A 21,206-nucleotide genomic window follows, 5' to 3' on the forward strand; every position below is an offset into this window, starting at 1 on the left:
CTAGCTCCTGAGCAGCACCAGGTCTGCCTGCCAGCTCGGTAGCAGCCCAGTCCGCATTTCTCTATGGTGCGTGGGAGCTTTCAGCATTACTATGTGAAATCCATCTCTGAGTACAAACACCACATGGAGGAACAGCAACATCAGACTAGAGTAAAAGCTGTCTGTGCTGAGAGCCCAAATACACACACAAGCCTTAATAATACAGATTTTAAAAGTAAAATAAAAAAAATGGCTCATTTTGTCAGACAAATGAAGAACAGTTATCCTGGCAGCATGTGTTTTATTTATAGTAACAGGTAATATCTCTGAGTGCTGCCAAATACTGAGCAAAATGTAACCGAGTGCAGTGTGACTATTAATAATAAATTTTAACACTTAGATGGTCACTTCACTCAGATTCCTTTGCTTCTCCTGACAAAACAGCAGAACAAAGCATGCTGACATCTTCCATAAATAGCAGAGATTTAAATAATTCATCAGTAGGCAAACGGGATGCACATTTATACAGAATGCAAGCATCTCCCTTGCTAGCTCTCAGAGCCCGACTTAGCTGAACGCATTTCCTTGTAGGCATCAGTCAGCTCCAACATAAAAGAGCAATACAAGAGCACAGAATCAAAGGCAGTAGTTTTGTCTGCGGTTTTACACATGGGACCAAAACTTCCCTGATTCTTAAAGCTGACTTTGGCAATCACTAAACTTCTTGCTTGTACAGTGCAAATAACTATACTTCTCACTTGAAGAGCTCTCCTGCATATTGAAAGAATGAATGAAAGGTGTTTAGAAGCAGGAAAATTGGCTTTCCAAGGGGCTTTGGATGCTTAGATACAATGCTGAGATGTCACTGACATTCTTGAAGCCACCTCTGAAGTGACAACTAACCCTGCAGGTGCATAATGGTACGCTACAGCAACGCCATATACTATTCATAATAGCTATCTCTGAGTAAGGTAAGCTTGGAGATGGAAGATGCATAGCAAAGTATGGGACTCCCAGGCCAATATATGTTTCTCTAAAAGGCCAAAGAGAATCAGAGTAAAATGCCATAATAACATATCTAGGCTACTTCCACGACCAAGTTAATGTATTCTTCAGTGGCTCAGAATCCCAGAATCCCAGACTGGTAGGGGTTGGAAAGGACCTCTGGAAATCATCTCGTCCAACCCCCCTGCTTGAGCAGGGACACCTAGAGCAGGGGGCACAGGAACGTGTCCAGGCAGGTTTTGAATGTCTCCAGGGAAGGAAACACTACAACCTCTCTGGGCAGCCTGTTCCACTGCTCTGTCACCCGCTCAGATGTCTTCATGTAACACCGCTGCTCAAGTGGTTGCACCAGTGTCTGAAATCCCACAGCGCTGAGTCACTAGGTATCTAGTACACATCTAGGCCCCATCACGAGCCACAAAATACTGTTACTCTGATTATTTCATCTGCCAGGCTCAAACCATGGGGTGTGCTCTCCATGCACCAATCCCCCTGCGCTGCCAAGGAAGCGTATAGAGGACACCTTCACTTCCTCTAGCTCAGTGACTTAGGATGTTCCCCTGAAAGGCTCCAGGAATTAGTGCAGTGTCTTGGGCTTTGGGAGATACAGGTCAAGTTTTTTAGACAGAGGAAGGTTTTGAACTGAGGTCTCCTATATAGGTGAATGCACTAGGTAACAACCTGTTGGCTACAAGGAGAAGATGCAACGCTGATTCCTCCTCTGGCTAGCTACTGGGGTGAAGCTTACTCAGAGAGCAGAATCCTGACTTGTGCTCAAGTGGAGCTAGTTGCTTACAGTGAACAAAAGAAAACATATGCTGCAATCCTAATTTGTACAAGGGCCGAAATTTCCTCTATAATACACAGTCAAGCAGAACTGGCTCCACATAAAAAAAAAACAATTACAGGAATCAAAAAAGGTCCCTCTTAAATTAACGAGCCTAATGTGCAAGGATCCAGCATAGCCCTTAAACATACACAAATATCTGTAAGGACCAATATGACGACTTGCTCTTAACATTATGCAAACGCTTCTCAGGATCTGGGACTACATTTTCCTCTTGCAAACAAACAATGCCATGGTAATGAATAGAAAACAAAAAGAAATCTAGGCTACAAGATTGGTCATTTCAATGAAATAACCCTACTATCTGAAAGCCAACACTTGAATATTCAAGAAAAATGAGTTGAGCAGAATGTGCAATTGCATTGGGAAAATCTATTACTTATTCAGGAGCAAATGCATTAAGGATATCATCACAAGCAGTAGCACTGCCAAGTACTATTAAGAAGCTGTGCATTGAGTCAGGCTGCTGCTCATAATTTATTAAATGAATGCTTCTCTCTTCATTCCAGCAAAGACTGGCTTCCGAGACAGTAATATTAAGAATGATTGGGTAAATTGTTTTCTGCAGGACAGTTTTCCAAACAACAATAATTTCCATTTCTTTCATGCACTGTGCAAACCAGTGCTTGATGTTGATGCAGTCCCTGTTGGCCTGGCCACCACCCAGCAGGGTGGCCCCAAGCTCCAGGTAGGAGCTGGGGGCATTTGTCCTGTGTCGGGTGCTGCAGGAGCTGTAGCCTCCTCCAGAAAAGCCAGCTGACATGCCAGCGGTCCCCTCACATGCACTGCTAGAGAGCTGAAGGCTGGGGACTCCCAGAGAGCATCACATCAAAGCCAGGACTGTTCAGGTGCACAGCACCGCCCTAGATCCACACACCAAGCCTGGAGAACGTAACAGTGTCTCTCCCAGTCTCACTGCTCGTTTTTTCTAGTGTTTTTTCAGTCTCTTTGGAACATATGCCATCCAGCAACCTGGCACAGCGCTGGCATGGGAGTCACTACAGCTGCTGTAGCATACACTATATAAGGATTCCCCTCAGCTGGAGGAGTCCTTAGGCAGAAGCAACCCACCAAATTTACATTTCCTTTAGCATTAAGGAGCTTGTGCAAAATAGCGCCTGGGGATCAGAGAACAGGTCCTTCCAAAGATGACTTCCTGTTATTTCCAGTAAGCACGCACATTTTCACAAGTTCTGTTATCCATCTGCACAGGACAACGCCCCTGGGTCTCCATGGGAGATGGAAAAAAATCTAAGAATCACAGAATGGTTTGGGTTGGAAGGGACCTTTGAAAAGTCCAACCCTCCTGCTGTGGGCAGGGTCATCTTTCACTAGATCAGGTTGCTGAAAACCCCAACCAACCTGACCTTGAACATGTCCAGGCATGGGGCATCCACAGCTGCTCTGGGCAACATGTTCCAGTGTCTCACCACCCTCAGTGTAAAAAATGTCTTCCTTATGTCAAATCTAAATCTACCCTCCTTCAGTTTAAAATCACTGCCCTTTGTCCTGTCACTATAGGCTTTGGTACAAAGTCTCTATGTCTTTCTTATAAGCCTCCTTTATATATTGAAAGGCCCCAATAAGGTCTACCCAGACCCTTCTCTTCTCCAGGCTGAACAACCCCTAATGCAAAGCCCTATGTCAGCAGCTCTCCCTGTCTCTCGCAGCTGACTATGGACTAACCACTTGGGTTGACTTCTCTGCCATTCTAGGCCAATCCTTTAAAAAAATGCAAGACTAAGATAAAAATCAGGAGCACCCTGCAAAAATGTGCAAACCCAGAAGCACGTAACAGCTGTCAATTCAGGCCTTTTCACTAGAGCCACACTTAATAATGCCCTGCTGCTTACACCCTTTTACAACACTGTCTTCAGGCAACAGTGAATGCTTCTGAGTCTCACGAATCATCTGGGCTTTTATTTCAGATAATGCTGTTATAGGAATCTGAAATTATAGATGTCCGGGGAAGCCACTCTGTTTAGCCTCAATACAAGTAAATGCATCATCTTCAAAACTTTAATATATACCTATAGTTAATTAATTTGGGGTGGTTTGAGTTTGAAGTTTCACTACAAAAATCCCTTTGAAAAAAGCTAAGACCCGTGGATTTCCCATCTAGACTGCCCCACCCAATTTTTGAGCAGTTGTAGAAATTCTGTAGGAATTCAAATCTGGTATTTCACCATTTTGGCTTAACCTGGCCCCTTCCTGTGCAGCATTCTTGATAAGCAGGTCACTTCTTGGATAAATCTTAATGCTTTGGCAGTTCTATAAACAAACACAAGGCAGTCCTCTTGATGGACACCCAGAGCTTCCCAAGTTCAGAACGGGATTTCCCTCCATTGTGGTAGCACACACGATGCCATGGATCTGTTTGCCTCCCTTGGAAGTTACCACGAATGCATCCAGCCACTTCAGCAACAAGTCAATCACTTGAAGGGGGTAAGCTGCAAAGCAGCAATGGTCTCTGTTTATTTCCAAGCAGGTCGGCTGTTATAACCAAAATTATGCTAACTTGTGCTTCTGTTGGCTGCCTCAGTGCAGAGGCTACTGCCTGCATGGCCTTGAAGATGAACTTGCCTCTCACCCCTCGAGGCACTGCCTCAAAGCCAAGTTGAGGACTGTTACCAAGACTGAGGGATAAGCCTGCGCTACCACTGTATACTTCCCTGGGAAACGGCAGTATAGAAGACCTTGTCTAAATCCCATAATTAGCAGATACACACATTATTCCATTTTTCCTCCTAGAAAAATTTTTGCTTTCCCAATGCAAAACACAGCACAATAAATCATTAAACCAGAGATTCAGATGACCACATTATTTCTATGTCTTTGCACATCTGAAAATCTGACAACAAAATTTTCTAAGAGCAAGGATGTCTTTTTCCTTTTTTGTCTCCAGCTTTTCCCTGACAACCCCTTCATCCCTTTTCCCAAGAAGGTCAATTTTTCATGCAAGCTGTACAAGTAACTGGCTCAGTTGTTTTGATTTTGTATTTCTGAGTTTTCATGATGCTGGCACCTGTGGGAAAAGTTCACTGAATCTGGATAAGAGATAAGAGATCTACCTTGGTGTATTGAAAGAGGCCTGGCTGGAAGCTACATTTTGTTTTTCCTTTTCTCCATTTTTTAAAAATAGAATGAAACCTCAGTGGAGACCTAAGACTTAAAAATATTACTGCAAGAATGGGGGCAGCAGAGATGAAGGGATATGTTCTGTATTCTCACTCATCATACATCTCTATTGAGCAGGGTAAGAGGAAAGGGAGAGGGAGAAGAGGCATATGTTTTCTTTTGTATTATTCCCGCTAGGAAAATAAAGTTTGTGTTTAAATGCACATTTTTGAAGCACCCACAAAACGGACCCAGCAGAAAGTCCACCCTGGATATTTGAAATCAAATTAAAAGAGTCTGCTTTCCCTCCCCATTCAAGGAGAGAATAATTTTAAAGTGGATGTTATTATCTTCGTCCTCAGCAACTGGTTTCTAGTAAATGTGAAAGTCACATGGGCTGTGGGATCTGTTTCTGTTTCTTTTTTACCCTGGGGGAAGGAGACAGTATCCCCAAACTCTTAGTTTGTAGCTTCAGGTTAAAAGTACCCGCTGATCTAAACATGCTTTCCTGTTTGATTTCTAACAGGCAACTAGAACCACTAGAAGCCTGTAGGGGCTAGTTAAGGGACTTCTCTTGTATCTGAGGTACTCATCCACACCACATCTTACTCCATGGTCTGCAGAATGCAAAAGCAGCACTGAGGAGATACTGCGAGAGATGGAGACAAAAGCTGGCATCAAGCAGTATAACTTGCAAAATCACATACATTTATTATTAGCTTTTTCTACCCAAAGGACAATTGGGCTAAGAGACTAACGACAACCAAAGCTGAAAACCTAGCATAAGCATCTGCAAGAAAAGGAAGCAGGTGGAGGCCTGCTGACAGACTTTGTGATAGACAGCATTCTCCATCTTAGAGACAAGCACAAGAGATCAGAAGAGACACAATGTGATCTGGAGCTGTGACTGTGGGATTGTTGCAACCTGGATAAAAGGAAAAAGTTCTGAAGCTTTCCTCATTACAGCTGGCAACAGTTTCATCAAGGGCTCAGCAACTTGCAAGGCTGGTGTGACAGACCACACCTTTCTTTCTCAAATTAGCATGGTGACAAAAGCTCAGTGGGAGACGTGCTGATGGTGTGATGTGCCTCTGTGGAGAACAACACCTCTCCCTTCTGCGAGTTTGTCTCTCAGTGGGAGCTGCTGCTTCTTGTAAATGTCACCCTCAAAATGCTGCATGTCTCCTGCAAAATCTGCCAGCATGCAGTTTGGCATCCCAGCCTCGATGGCAGTAGAAGGCAACCTTCCCAGCTTTCACCATCACACACCAGTAAGGCTGCTGGGTGCGAGTTTGGCTCAGTGGGAAGTGACTTGGGTCTCTGTCGGTATCTGCCTTCAGCTCCTCTGTGTTCATTCTCTGCATTTCATTCAGCATCCTTTTTTGGCTTACCCTTTCTTCATGATTTAACACAAGTGTTCTTATTCCCAGTGCTTGCTTTCCTCACATGTCTGGCAGCCTTTGTGACCTGCAATGTATTTGGCAGCTGGCTCTGTAAAGACTCATACACGATTTTACTGAAGAAGTTTAGTCTAGTCTAGTTTTGAGGGGAAGGTCAGTAGTACAATAGCTAGCTGAAATATAACAAAGTACAGGACCCTGTGTAAATGCAGCTTGCCTCTGTTTTATCTCAAGCTGGAGAGGTAAAGACCATAAACTCATCACAAAAGAAGCAGGGAAGGAGACTTTTGGAAGAGAGTTGAGGAAATGATATAGTTTATTTGGGAAACCTGTACAATTGCCTGAAGCACTGAAAGTATTTGCTTTCAAGACTTTTGTGGGTCAGATTGCCTCTGCCAATTGGTCAGAAATGACCTAAGGAATCTCACGTGAGTTTAACTTTTCCACTTTATCCTCTGTTTAAAGAAGTTCCCCGAACCCTTGCTAGCACAGACAATATGATGTTTGTCTTTGTATACCTTGGGTGGGTGGAGGGGGAAGCTTAGCTTCTCCTTATGTCACCTGTCCCATTCCTTACCGACTCACACAATCACAAAATAAACCATATTTCATCTGCCTGTTAACTGTCCCTGGGGACACTTGGTTTTTCGTTATCAAACTGTATTACTGGCACACCTCAGGCCATAGGATAATTGCTCAATAAATTAACTTCACCATTTTCCCAAAAGGATCTGGACTAGACAGAAACAATCTGTTGGATGCTCAGTTGTCGTAAACTGTTCAAAAAAGTCAGAACAAACAAAAAAAATAGGCAACTGGAAAATATAAGTGAAATTTTCAAAGCAGCCTATGAAGATACGTTCCTGTTTATTTTAATGTGCTTAGACATATTTTTTTAAATTCCAAAAGAATTTTGTTTCATTAAGTTCTCTCAACTTCTCCACACCTTTTGACTTCTGCATTCCTCCCTACAGGTTTCCCCATGGGTTCTGCCCAATATAGGGGTTTCTTTGGCTATTAAATAAAACTAGGAGCTGGACTGTGACTTGGACCAGCCACACTATGACACCATATCAAATGCTACTTGGACTCTGCTTCAGTCACACTGGCAGAGAGAACACTAGTTCTGTACTGGAGCAAGTGGAAGAAGGGATGGTCCTCGTTCTGCTTCTCTGACCCAATGTTTTGTGAAGGGAAGGTCACATCAACAGCACCTTATTAATACAATCTTCCTTCCTCTCCAGAAGAAAAAAGATGGCAAAACCAAAAAGATCCAACCAAAATCAGATAAACAGCAAAGTATGATATAGGGGAAAAAAAAAAGTAATTCTCTGGGAAATGCCATCTGTTAAATATAGTCATAAATTTAAGGAGGCAAAGCAGGAAAAGATGCATTTTTTAGTTTAACGTTTTGTGCCATAGGAGCTGGAATAACTTGAATGAGAGACACCCATCACAACTTCGTCACAACATAGCTCTCAGCTGTGGACTGATTAAATCCCAGAATTAAAGCAAGCCTTTACTAGACTAAATAAAATCCTGTCAAACCTGATTTCCTCAGCTGGATTATGCCTTCTTAGGCTACAGGAAGACAGCCAAGATTAGCCAAAGTCTTTCAAAAAGGAAGCCTATCTAAAATAACCTTTGCTTCATTACCAGGCCTAATCGTACCAAGATGAATTATATCTTTGCCACAACCAAAGTCACAACCCTGAAGAACTCTGCTACACATGGGACAAAATTGTGAGCTCCTTACCTCTACCTTTGAGGAACTCCAGGCAACCAGGAAGCAGTTTTTCTGTCTATACTAATCTTTGCAGTACAGATGCTGCTAAATTTTTGCATACAATAGCTCAATATTTACCCGGAGCTGTATATAGGGGCATGACCTTGCCTTTAAACAGGAGCTCACCACTGCCACTGCAGAAGATAAAGAAGTGGAAGATGACAGCTTTTTTTTCCCTGTCATGTCACAATGTCAGAAATTGGTCACCTTCTAAACAGCTGAGTTGCTGAAGAGTTGCTACCCATATTCACAATTACTGCACTGGTGCATCAGCTATTTAACAGACTGAGTGGGAGCAGGTTCTAGGTAGTAACTGAATTTAGCTGCAACGTTTCATTTCATAGTGAAACAGATTTTTTTTTGCTAAGAAAATGCTCACATGCTCCCCTCAACTCTTGCCAGTTTAATTACACCTTCAATAATTCAGTCAGTAGTTCCTCAATCTTCCTAGTTAAATTATTAAGTAGAAGAGTGGAAAAACCTGCAACTGAGCATGTGAGACAGAGCACTCTAGGAATGCAGCTAGGGTTGGGCATGCGCAACATCTGGGACAGCAAGTCCTCGAGCAATTCTCCATCTGAGCCTAATCTCACAACTCCAAACACACAGGATTTCCCTTCTTCCCTCCCTGCCACCCTCCCTCTCTGCCTTTGTGTTTTCCCTTCTTATTAACACTTCCCATCACCTTTCCTGAACAAAACTTTCGGGTGTCCTTGTGGCTTCCCCAGTAAACTGACAGTCTTTTTAAATGCCAAATAGAAATGTCAGGTCCCAAACACACTTAAGGCGAGACCTCAGAAGAACAAAGAAAGGTTTGTTTTCAGGAGCTAGAGAAGAGCATAAGGTATCTCGAACTTCAGTGGGGGTAAGGGTAAGGGTTTCATACAATAGCTGAAGATGAAAAAGAGGAAATCCTTACAAGAAAATATGGGAAGAAAGAACATCTAACAGATGGGTCAGAGATGTGGGAAAAGTGAAACAAAGCTGATCGCTTCACTGAGACAAAGGAACATAGAAAGCAAGAGGGAGAACAGATTTGGGATTATACATGAAATGGCAGAAAGTAAAATAGCACTTTTTAACAATATAATTATCTTTATTGAAGCTTTCTTTCAGCTGCTAGATTTGCATATATGCTTCCCATATTGATCCACATTTCTGGTTATTAACTTGGACAAGGTCATCCACTTGAAAAGAATTTCTGAACAAGGCAATGAAGTAATTAATTTCTCTGTTAGAGAACTTGTTTAGCCAATAACAGTTCTTAATATTTTAAGACAATTTTCCCCTGCTTAGAAGAATATATGCAATATGTGTGAATAAATAGTAGAAAATACCTTACCCCTCAAGGAAAGTGGTGGGCTAATTAAAGCACTTCTTATACACTGATACAATATTTAAAAACTAATTAATTACAAAATGTGGCTTTCTGCTGGCTTTGAGAAAACCAGTGCATAAATTAATTGAAAGGTATTGCAGCCAGGCACACTACATGGCAAGCAAATCAAAACCATGCTGCATATTATGGGATAAAATCCCCACAACTGGTGGTGGTCCACAACTTGCAATTCCTGTTCTCTTTGCACGACCCTATGAGATGAACACGCTTACGATGAGATCTCTGCTATCCCTATAGAGTACCAGCACTGAGTACTCTCTGGCTGTTCATTCCCCTTCCCCCCCCATACACATTTCCATACTGCTGCTTTCCTGATAATCCCCCACGGCCTCAGCACTTCCTCTGTAGCTAAAATAAGATATAAGGCCATATTAGTCTCAGCATAATGAGTGATGCATCAGACCTCTACTTCTATATGCTGCCACTGTCTTTCCAGCTGATCAGAAACAGAAAAAATTGGATACAGATATCTCTGTGTGAGCAAGTGGAGGATCCTCCTCAGCACGAGCTCTTCATTGTTACTAGTGTTACGTATTGCTGCTGCTGGAGCTGTGCAGACACAAAGCATTCTTTTGTAGGAGCTGAATTTCACAACAGCACAATGTTCTTTTCTTTAAAGGAAAATACAAACTGGAGAGAAGTCAACACGGTACAGAGAGTCCTCCATGTTTATTGACTAACTTGGGGACTGAATGCTGAAAGTAATTTGCACCAAGTTGTTCACCAGTTCTTGAGCTTTGGCTCAGTATTTTGCTTTACTGGAAAATGACTGAGGAAGAGAGCAAGAACTGTGCCAGTCCAGGATTTCAAACTTAAAATGGAGGAAGTCTGAGAATACTGCTTAACTTCTGCCCTGCATTAATTCACTTATTGCAAAATCTGGACTAATGCAGAACCCAGCAGTAGGCTGTCTGGAAATACAGAACCATGCTCAGATCAATAGTTTACCAAAGGTGAAATTATCCCCAAGGCCCTATGCAGAAAATAGGAGGAGGATACTAAGAAAATTAGGCTGTATAAAAGGTAAGATCTTCTATTAAGAAAGGTGTCCAGTAGTTAGTGTTGTCTTAAAATTTCAAATGTGGAAAATAAGTGATTAGGTTGGGAAATCGCAAGACATGCCAAAGCTATGCATATTTTGGCGGTGGGGTAAGCAGCACATGGAAGTCCACTGTGGCCAACTTATAATGCAAATGTCTAAATATTCAGGCACTGCAGCAAGAATTGCCTTATGGATGGAGTCCAGGATAGCAGAGCACCAAGTAGTCCATGGAAAATGAGAGCTGGCAGTTCCTCCAGCAGGAACAAGACTAGAAGTTGGTGCCTGGCCTGTCAAACATTCCCCATACTTCTGTCTGTTTCACTGACGGAAGAAGTATGGTACACTTCAAACAGCTTAAATTTAAAAAGCTCAGCTCCATATTCTTTCCAGTAAAGGCAGAAGGAGTGGGTAAGGGGGAATTGCGTCCTGCTGTACTCTGTCCTGATCTTGGCACGGATCCAAGAATCTTTATGCCATGTGTAATCCAAGCCCACTGTTGAAGATGGTGGTTGATGGGTGGAAAAGAGGTGCCACACATTTCAACTGCCCTCGGCTAGGGACTGCCTCTGCTCCCTCCTGCCCCATCAGGACCTGAAAAAGTCAGATAGTCCATGCTTCCTTTAACCACCAGGTATGGCAGAATCCGTCCCTTACCATTTAGGGGCCACAGTGTGTGGCACAGTCAGGAAAACACACAGACCACACACAGGCACAAGCCTGCTGCTGCTGGCTGCATACAACCAAACCAAGATACAGTTTGTGCTGTCTCCATGAGGCTTTGTACTTGTTTATTGTTCCCCAGAAATCGGTGGGAATGATTATTTTCCACAACTACTCCTCTGAGACTGTCAGTGCAGAGCTGCTGTTAGTGCTTCTGCGCAGGCCAGTGATGCTGCATCGTATAGCCTAGCGAGTGGGAAGAGATGTGTTTCTGTAATGGGCACACCGCATCTAGTGACGTGAGTGTGAAGAGCCTGAGAAATGGGCTGTAAGCATGGTTATTTCTACACAAGGGACTCCTCCAGCCTTTCTCAGAAGCTGAAGTGGGCACCAGCGCCCAGTAGCCAACATTTTGAAGACAGGCTTTGCAAGGAATCCCAGTGCACCAGTCAGGTAGACTTCTGCACGTCCCTGGCTTTTCTGTTAAACACACCTGTGTCTGCATTCTGGTGACCTTCAAGATGTAGGTGGCCTAGGAGAAAAGATTCCTGACAGAGTTCCATGGGAGTGCCATGAAATTGGTATTATCCCCATTTTGTAGACAGAAAAGAGAGGCATAGAGAGATGGGGACAATTTTCTCCAATTATTGGCAACATACCCACTAGGGCCATGGCTTATGGTAACCACTTAAGGGAAGATGCTCAGTGGTGAAATGTTAATGTTTATTACGTGACCAAAGTAACTATGGATTTTACTGTTGAAGTAGGGGATTTATAACTTTTCTTTTTCTGCTTTTTTCTGCTGCTTGCTCTACCAATGAGATCTATTTGTGGTCCTGATTAACATGGACCGCAGACATGTAAGAGGAGTTCTGCTGGGACATGGATATAGTATGCACAAAAAGTAGCCTGTATGACAATGCTCCCTACAGCTTTGAATTCAGCAAGGAACCGTCACCTTTTTATTTTTTACCTCCACAGGCTGGCAAAACTCCGTGAAACATATTTGTCACTGGTCATCATTTTTTCATTTCAGCTTTATCTTTTGAAAGAAAGGAATCTTGCTTAAAGTCTCAGATTCTCCTTTATATTTCTCAGACCCAAATGTGGCTATAAGACCTGTCAAAGAAGGATATGGAGTCCTTTTTCTTTTTGCTCCTCCAAGTGCTATGTTCCTGATACAAACAGCATTCTTGAAAATCATATCAGCAAAGCCAATGTGTATGTTCTTGGGAAGATACAGTCATTGCAATCAATCAGGGTCATTATAACATCAATAAACTCAAAATAATTAAATTACTTTTGATCAAGACTACCTATTCTCAATCGGTTGCCTGTTGAATCTGATAGTCATATAACCTAAGCAGGAGAGAGCCCAGCATCTGCCATGTCAGCAGGATGAGGAAGATACACTCTGGTGGCTTGAAAGCGAAGTACATCTCTTTGATCAGAAAGAAAAGTGGAAAAACAATCACAAATTCTCTTCCTTTGTATTTTTCAGCATGAAATGTCTCAGAGGAAAAATATATTTTTTGAGAAGTGATCTAAACCAATTCTTTGCACATTGGTACTGCTGGTTTTGCTGGTGAACTATCTCTGGATCTCATGTTCTTGTTTACTTTTGTTTTGTTTTGGTTTTTTTTTTTATTGCTTGTATTGTTTGGGTTGGGTAGTTTTCCTATTAGACAGAATGTCTCATGTATAGCAGATAAAGAAGGCACTTTATTCCTGGACCAAAGGAGTCTAATCTGTGGAGGTGAAATCTTTTACTTCGAGGACTACACTTATTTTTAGATTCTTACATTAAAAAATTCCTGCAGATAGATTCTGCCATTGTTGTCCAGCTGAATCATACTCTTCTAAATAAGCCCACTGCACAGAATGCCTTTTCTTTTATGGTAAGAAACAATTCTGCAAGTGAAAGGAGAAAAAAAGAAGGCATCATTCAGTAATAAAACAGATTTCCGACTTATCTGAAGAGCTCTGGATAAAGACCCTCATGGGCTTATGTCCTAACAAATATTTAGATATATAGTATCTTTGCAGCCGTTGACTTGATCAAAACACAAACCTAGCTAGATCAATGGTCACCACAAGTGATAATTGTTATTATTCCCTAACCTGAGACACACTAGAGAATACAATAGGCTGATAATCTGCAAATAGCGTCAGTTCCTTCCTCTGCCACTGACTGAGGGAGCAATTTTGAGGAATTCAGTTGCTCTTTCTGCACTTCAGTTTGCCACTTGTCAAGTAGGAATCGTGCCATTTAGCTTCCAATATAAATTGCTAACATAAAAGTGATGCATGATGGAGTGGTATTTGCTATGCCATCCATTTCTGCAGTGCCTCACACGAGTACTTTGCAGTTATTGACTCAATTGCACAAAGTAGGTATGCTTCTTGCAGAAACTCCTATTGTACTTCTCATATTACATACACAGCAACAGGATAACTCTGACTTCCACATACTTGCCAGTGAGTGTACCTCCTTGGTCTTCAACCCTTCCTCCTTTATTTTTTTCATAGTAACTTTGTGGTAGTCTACTCTGTGCTGGACAAAACTATCTAAGAAGAATTTATTTGGGGTAAGAGTAATTCAAATGTCTTGGTGCTCTCCTGAACTAAAAGATTACATTCCTTGTTCATAAATGACCTTATCCAAAGGACTACAGCAGAACTGGACTCATGGGATCAAGTGATGTATCACAATGGATGTTGGCAACTGACAGGCTTAATTTTTGTTTCCTTGATTTCAATTTAAAAAAAAAACTGCTTTCATGACCTCATTACTTGACTTTGTAACACAACAGCTTGATGCTTCACAGCCTGCCTCTCAGTCACTTGGAACTACAATTTCCTTTAAAAGAAATCCTACTAAAATCAATGGCTTCTTGAAGATCAAGGTATCATTTATCCTGTTTAAGAGCGAGAGAATTATATAAGGTATCTTTAATTGGACCAAATCCTGATGTTATTCTTCAAACACCCTAGATGCTTTGCTTGATCTGATTACAGCTGAGTAGGAACATCTGAACTCAATTTAATTTGGAACTACTGGACTGGTCTGTCAATTTTGAGCCTTAAACTATTCGGTATAGCCCCTTTAAAACCACTGTTCTTTGTACTTAATATTAACCCCAGATTATAAAATTAAGCATACATCTTTCCAATAGCCTGTTCGAAATCCTTAGTTCCCTTGGAATTATTTCACATAATGTGCTCTAGAGCTACACCACAATGGAAAACGGAGCTATAGCCATAGTGCTAGACAAGCCGATGAGCCTGTGGGTTGGGGCTGGGAATAGAAACAGCGTTAGGATACCTTCGGAATGAATGTAAAAGCTGTGTCAGCTGTATAAATAGGGACCTACACCATGAGACACACTGCATATAACGTGCCTATTCCTCTTGAGCTGCTCCCAAATTTAGGACACATAAAGGATTAATCAAGCTTATACCCAGGGCATATCAGACAGAACATTTCTATATGCTTACATAGCGACAACTTCATCAGAACCACCTTGTATAGAGAAGAGTCTGCTCCCTTTCAAGAAACCAAGGGAAACATCTTTGGATGATCAGAACACACTAAGTATATCCCTAATTTTCAAAATCATAGAATTGGTTTAGAAGGTATGACACTTAAGAAAATAATAACATAGGATTGGATTTCTGCCTAGTGATTTTCCAAATCTTTGCTTCTTCATCTTTGACCCACCATCTCAAAACCAGGAAATTTGTTCTATTAAAAAAGAAAAAAAATCACACGACCCAGCAGTGAGGCTGTAGAGAAATCCCTGCCAAATATCATATGTTGACAACTCCACAAAAGCTTTTGTTTTGTGTCTTCTGCTCCAGAGCAGCTTCATTTTTGCTTTTCATACATTTATCCAGCACATTCAATATGAAGTGAATCCTATACCCTTTCTTCTAAATAGGTATATTGTCCTCAACCAGAAGAAACTGAAATATAGGACGTTTGAAAGAAATTCAAGTATCAACCGATTAGACTCAATTTACTGCATTCATCAAACACAATTTTAGTTTTCAGCTGTAAACCCAGTCCTGCTGGTATCCAGCAATAGTTTCACATGTATATGCTCTGCATTAGAAATATGTAGACTTGCATACATCCATATGTCCCGGGTTTCAGTACATTGGACCAAATCTGCCTTGAATTATACTCCACTTACTTCAACAAAATTTCCTAGGAATATACATGGAGTAGGCAAAACCAGATCCATCACTACTGCATAGCCTACTTCTTTCTCATGCCTTTCATTGATTTTTCTCCATTTGGCCCCATTCTTAAAGTCTTTGGCATGTTAAGAGTTGAACACATTATTTGGAAACAACTTGTATTTACTGACCCTCATTCACTTGATAAATTATGCAATATAGTCATGTAAGGTAAAAGAAGGATTTTTGCTAATATCTTATTTAAATACTAATTAACAAGTAAGTTCTAAAGATACAGGTGCCTTTATCATTCATGTGCGTGCAAAACATTTTAAAAATTTGATGGAGCACACGATCTTCTATTCCCTTCTAAGCAACTAATATTCATTTAAACACCACATTGGTTTTATTTTCTTTCCACTTTGTGTCTGCTGTTTGCAAATTGATCCTTACGACTCTACAAAATCAAGGCAGTTATACCTTAAAATTCATTGGAATGCAGCCAGACCTACTATTTGCAGGACTTTCTAGCTGCATAAATAAAATGTCAACTAATTGAATATACTAGGCATGCAAAGCAACACAGAAAGCCATCTGTAATTAAGAGGTGTAAAAAGAGCTCCGCTATCTTGTTAGGGAAAAATGATAGGTACAACTGCAATTTCAACTAAATCACCCAGCAAAGAGCAGAAGTATATAAATACACAAAAAAGCCAGTACGATAGCTCCCAGTAGAGATCTAATTAAATTTAGGCGGAACAATGAATTACAGTAGATTAGTTTATGTCTTGTAATAGATATTCTATATTTCTTCGTACTTAGCAAATTTAGTCTTTTTGCAGATCTTTTGCTTACACAGGTGCAAATTTATTGAAACCGACACCGACTGTTCCCTATCTCACTAGTCATCTTTGGCTTTTGTTTTGCACCTACCAGAAAGCTACGCTCCTCTGCCACCTAGTGCCTTAAAGAAGTATCTTTTATATCCACTGCCAGCTCTTGCTGGCATGGTGTGTTGAACAGAATAGATGAGGACTGTGCAGAAACCTTTTATTAAAATTTCCTTGCTAAATGGGAGATTGAAATTTGGTTTATCAACCTCTATGGATATTGTAACTCACCACTGCCAGAGACCACCTCTATCTCTGCAGATCTTGGTATGACAGAGAATTGTTTAGCAACTTGCACCCTTGTATTTTAGGACATTACACCATCTTCCTGGTTCTTTCTAAAATGTAAAATAAAAGAATTTTTACATAAAATCCTTCTAGAAGAAAAACAAAATATAACATGTATCTAATCATATGAAATTTTCAGACAAAAAAGATTGTCTTTTTCAACTACTAGCAGGTTCCCAATGTATCAAAGTGAAATTTCCCTGAGGCATTTAATTTTTGGTTTTAAATGGATTCTGGAGTACAGCATTTGTAACAACCAGCTTGCTTTTTGTTAGTTTTAATTTACATTGTTTTGAAAAGTGTATGTTTATATATTAGCGCTACTGCAATTTATATTTCATTCAAAATTACATATAAACCCAGGGTTTATTTCAAGTAAGACCATGCCACATGTTTTAGAGGAATTCAGTTATTTTTCTTTAATTTTTATTTCTTTAAAAAGTAACGGAGCTTCGTATTGTCAGTGTTAATAAAACATAGCTATGAAAGTGAGACTTCCTTTGTTCTTCTTTTGAAGGAAAAGTCATTCAAACTAAACTGTTCCGACTCTGAGTGAAGATAATTCCTTTTTCAGAAGATTAACTGGTACTATGTCGGTTGCATATACAAATCTTCAATATTTATCAGTTGTTTCTAATTTTTCTTTTAGAGACCATGAATACCAGATGTTTTAATTACTTTTTCCCTCCCACATTATTCAAAAACCACTATGAAACATTATCAAGCATCTCCTCTTGTCTGGATTGCACAAACACAGCATTAACATAAGCAGAATGGCTGTGAAATGAATCATTACCTAACCGTGACCTGGCAAGTGTCTTACAATGTCTAGTGTTGACACAGCCTAACTTCACTCATGTTTCATAAGAAATGTTCATTGCTTCACTGACACTAGAATTTAATAATCCAATGCAATATACTGCCAATTATAATTATTACTCCATTAGCAGAAACCACATGTCCTCTCTCATGTTTAAAGAAAAATAGTCTTTTTTTTTTCAAATAATACTTCTGTGTTTCTGATAAATTAACCCATGACTCTCAACATCCCAGGCTAATTTAGCTTATTTCTCTACAGAACCTTTGTCAAAAATATAAATGTATAAAAAGCAATGAAGACAGTAAGGTGTAATGGGTCCTATATGTGGACAAAGAAACAAAAAACCCCTCACCTTTCCCTAAAATACATACACAGCCCTCGGGATAGTATCTGTCTTATTGCCTGGCTAATCTCACCTCCAATATGTCAGTCTCATCCCATGTAGCTGTCAAAATTAAGCCTTCCACTCTGCATCCTGTTTGCCACCTCTTATGGGCTTCAGCTCTGAATAAGTGAAAAACAGAGACGACTGGAATAAATCCTGTTTAGACAAACCAAAAAGAACTTACGTCGTTTGCTTGGATACTGCCAACTAAATAGCATCAATTTACACTTACCAGCTTTCATTATTCCTCTAGACTATGGAGGGAATGTAACATCTCTGCCAGCTTGTTCCTACGAGTTATGTTTCAGAACATGGAAGCCAGAGTGAGGAAAGCAGAAGTGAAGCGTTACAGCACACACAAGCCCACTGCTTAAGCAGGCAGAAATGGCTCAGCCACATACAAACGCAGGCTATTCTGGAAAGCATGGTCCTGTGTCCTCCACTTCCATATTGCCACTTTTCTGACCCTGACATAGGCCAAGCCACAGGGAGGTACCCACTAAAAACCAAAAAACCTGTAGAAGTCCAGGGAACAGTTCACTGTCAGCCTAGCTCCCTGAACTAGGACAGCTCAGGAGCAGATACACTCAAGTGCCAAAGACACACAGACAACCTAGCCAGGGTTAGGGGCAGGCTTGCATGGTTTTGCAGCAAATAGCTATTAGACTGGCTGACCCATAATCTCAAACGCTACCGTTTGTATATTGAAATCCCAACCTAAAACTGAAAGCGGTCTTTACCTTAAATGCAACGGTGCTACTGTGTGGCCAAAACCGAAGTGAATCCACAGCTGGGTGCTGTAACTGCACTGCTGAAGGGCACCAATGGACAGCAGAGGGCAGAGCTGCCCCTATCTGCAGAAGACTCAAGACAGGAAGGCACCACTGGCCTTGGCAGTTTTCCAAGCACACACTGACCACCCAGATTACCTAACAGCAATGGCTGCAAAGAGTCAGCTTTGACCCTTGTCAAATTTACAGATTTCCAGTCATTGCATTTCAATTCGTTAATTCACTCAAGAAATCAAGTGCACTTTGCAGGGAGGAAAAAAAAGGCTTTCCATATCCCTTTAAGACAGAAAATTATTTTGTATACTGACAACAGCAAGAAACACTTATTTTTCAGTCCAGTACAGAAAAAGTGCAAATACTACATGGCAACCACTATTTCAGTCGAAATCAGGAATATCACCAAGTATCTCAAAGAGCAGCATTGTGGAGAGATCCAGGCAGATTCTGTTAAGAGCCACGGAAATAACCAGATGACTGTATCTTTCCTTGTAAATATCCTTTGTACCTAATCAACATCGGTTTCAAACTTCCCCTCTCCCCCGCCCTTTCTTCCCCTCCAAAAGAGCTGCAGCCAAAACCAGAAAGCAGATTTCCCCGGGAAACTTAATGTACTTTATTTTACATCTGTGAATGTTTTCCCTTTGTTAAAAAGTTATTAACAAAACCAGCAGAGAACATTATCATACAAATTATTCAGTGTGTTGTACGCAGATGTCCAAACCCAAGGTAGATCCTGACTTCTCTTTAACTGTTGACTGCTGTGATGCATCACTGAGAAGCACTTCCCACTGCATGCTACAGAAACAACACCTGACTGCAAAATCATATGGCATGACATGCAAGTCAAGCAGGCTTCCCAAAAGTTCATAGGTTTTCTGTGTCAACACTGAGTGAACAAAATGAGGAAAACATTCTTGAAAATCACGATCCTTCTTGCTGTAGGAACTGTTTTTGTGATCATTAGTTCTATAGCATCAGTTTTGAACAAACCAAGATGGGCGCTTCCTGGCTCTTTCAATGATCCGCTTGCCTGCATCTTTTTCTGTGGGCTTTTCTCCATCATAAAGGACAACAGTCTCTACTGTTGGAGCATTAAATGGTCCTCCTTCCTTTTTACCTATTTCCAACCGTATCAGTCGAGTTTCTGCTTTGACCTTTGCATAACAATACCCACAAAGGACATGTTTCTGTTTCAAGTTTCCACACTCAGGACAAACATCTATGTTCCTCTGAAAAAGACAGTGGAAAATAGGAACTTTGTAATTTGAACAGCACCAACAAAAGAAACAGGGATCAAGCAAAAACTACTAAAAATATTAAATGAAATACCAGAGAAATTCAATTGACTTTTCAAAATTTATTCTTCTCTAATTTTTCTGTAACATCTTGCGATCTCAAATGCTTACTTACTGAAAATAACCTATGAAGTAAATACCTACATCATTATGCCTATTGATGTTTGGAAGACTAAAGACCTGCCAACTCAATTAGATACACTGAAAGAATAGACCTTTTCCATTTATATTAGCTGTTTAGCTAAAATTCATATTTTGTTGGCTTGCACCTAAATGGCCAATGTTTATTTAACCACTGACTACTGTCACATATGATGAACATACCTGTCACAAAATATTTTGAAGATTACAATGTCTTTTAAGCTTATTTATAAACAAATTCCAGAAAACTTTTTCATTCACTATTGACCACTACAGTGATTCCCTAAAATAAGTGAGATAAAAAACGACTGGTGTAAATCTTACTCCAGCATGCTTGTTTGCCACTAACAAAATTGATTGCAGCAAATAAGGTGGCAAGCCCACAGAAATTTGGTGATTACCTTTACTTTTATAAGCTTATTTGGATTTCTTCGCCGGCAGCGGTTCACTTCAATGGTGCGCCTTTTCTTTGGTGCCGCCATCCACAAGATGCTATCCAACAGGTGTGGTGCCTCGTTACTTTCGATAGTGTCGTTTACCGACTGTGGAAGAACAGCTGGACCCTGGACAGCCAGGGCTGGTCCTGCAGTGAAAAGAAAAGCTAATTCATTACACCCGAGCCCCGTTTTCGCGTGCAGTCGAGGAGACAGGATACGGATGCTACTGACACCCCCCAAAGCGAAGAGGTAAGAGGGGCCAGCGGCGCCTCACTGTTCCAGGGGCTGCACTGTCTCCTGCTCCACCCGCCTCCCTCAGCCGTTCAACGGTTATCCCGATGCCGCCCTCTCCATCAGCGGAGAGAACAGGCTGGTACCCACCCCAGGGCGGGCTCTGCCCCCCGGAAAAAAACGGCAGGAGGCCACGCTCTAGCCGCCCCCAGCAGCGTTGAAGGAGACCGCGAAGGCGCGGCAGCGGAGAAAACACCAGGACCAGAGCCGCCATATCCGCTCGCAGTCCCACCGAGGCCCCGGAGGAACAGGAGGCGGTCGCTCGCCCGGGAGCGCACTGGGCATGCGCGCCTACCTCTGAGCCTTCTGGGAAAGCGAGTTTCCCGAGCACGCCACGGCCTAACGGGGACAGAGAGTAGGACTTCAAGTCCCAGCATGCCTCACCGCCGCCTCCTCGCCAATCATGTCCTTCGCGGGCCCAGCGCCGCTTCCCGGCATGCTCCGGCGTAAG

At 41.4% G+C, this 21,206-nt stretch overlaps 1 protein-coding gene across 1 annotated transcript; it reads right to left on the minus strand.

Annotated features, from left to right (window-relative positions):
* Positions 1–19,180: 19,180 nt before the first annotated feature.
* Positions 19,181–21,018, minus strand: MRPL32 (mitochondrial ribosomal protein L32). Its single transcript, XM_064443851.1, has 3 exons — positions 20,846–21,018; positions 20,429–20,610; positions 19,181–19,820 (listed from the first exon to the last, which is right to left on the minus strand). Exons 1-3 carry the CDS (start codon positions 20,967–20,969, stop codon positions 19,566–19,568), a joined length of 561 nt encoding a protein of 186 aa, XP_064299921.1. The 5' UTR covers positions 20,970–21,018; the 3' UTR covers positions 19,181–19,565.
* Between the last annotated feature and the right edge of the window lie 188 nt (positions 21,019–21,206).

Source organism: Phalacrocorax carbo, chromosome 2, assembly GCF_963921805.1.
Source record: "Phalacrocorax carbo chromosome 2, bPhaCar2.1, whole genome shotgun sequence".
NCBI classification, from domain to species: domain Eukaryota; kingdom Metazoa; phylum Chordata; class Aves; order Suliformes; family Phalacrocoracidae; genus Phalacrocorax; species Phalacrocorax carbo.

Excerpts from the sequence above, each read along its gene's own strand:
- MRPL32 (XM_064443851.1), bottom strand. The coding sequence starts at position 20,969 with ATGGCGGCTCTGGTCCTGGTGTTTTCTCCGCTGCCGCGCCTTCGCGGT. Across the intron at positions 20,611-20,845 it reads GGGGCAGAGCCCGCCCTGGG|GACCAGCCCTGGCTGTCCAG; the intron begins GTGGGTACCAGC and ends TTTTCACTGCAG. Across the intron at positions 19,821-20,428 it reads ATAAGCTTATAAAAGTAAAG|AGGAACATAGATGTTTGTCC; the intron begins GTAATCACCAAA and ends TGTCTTTTTCAG.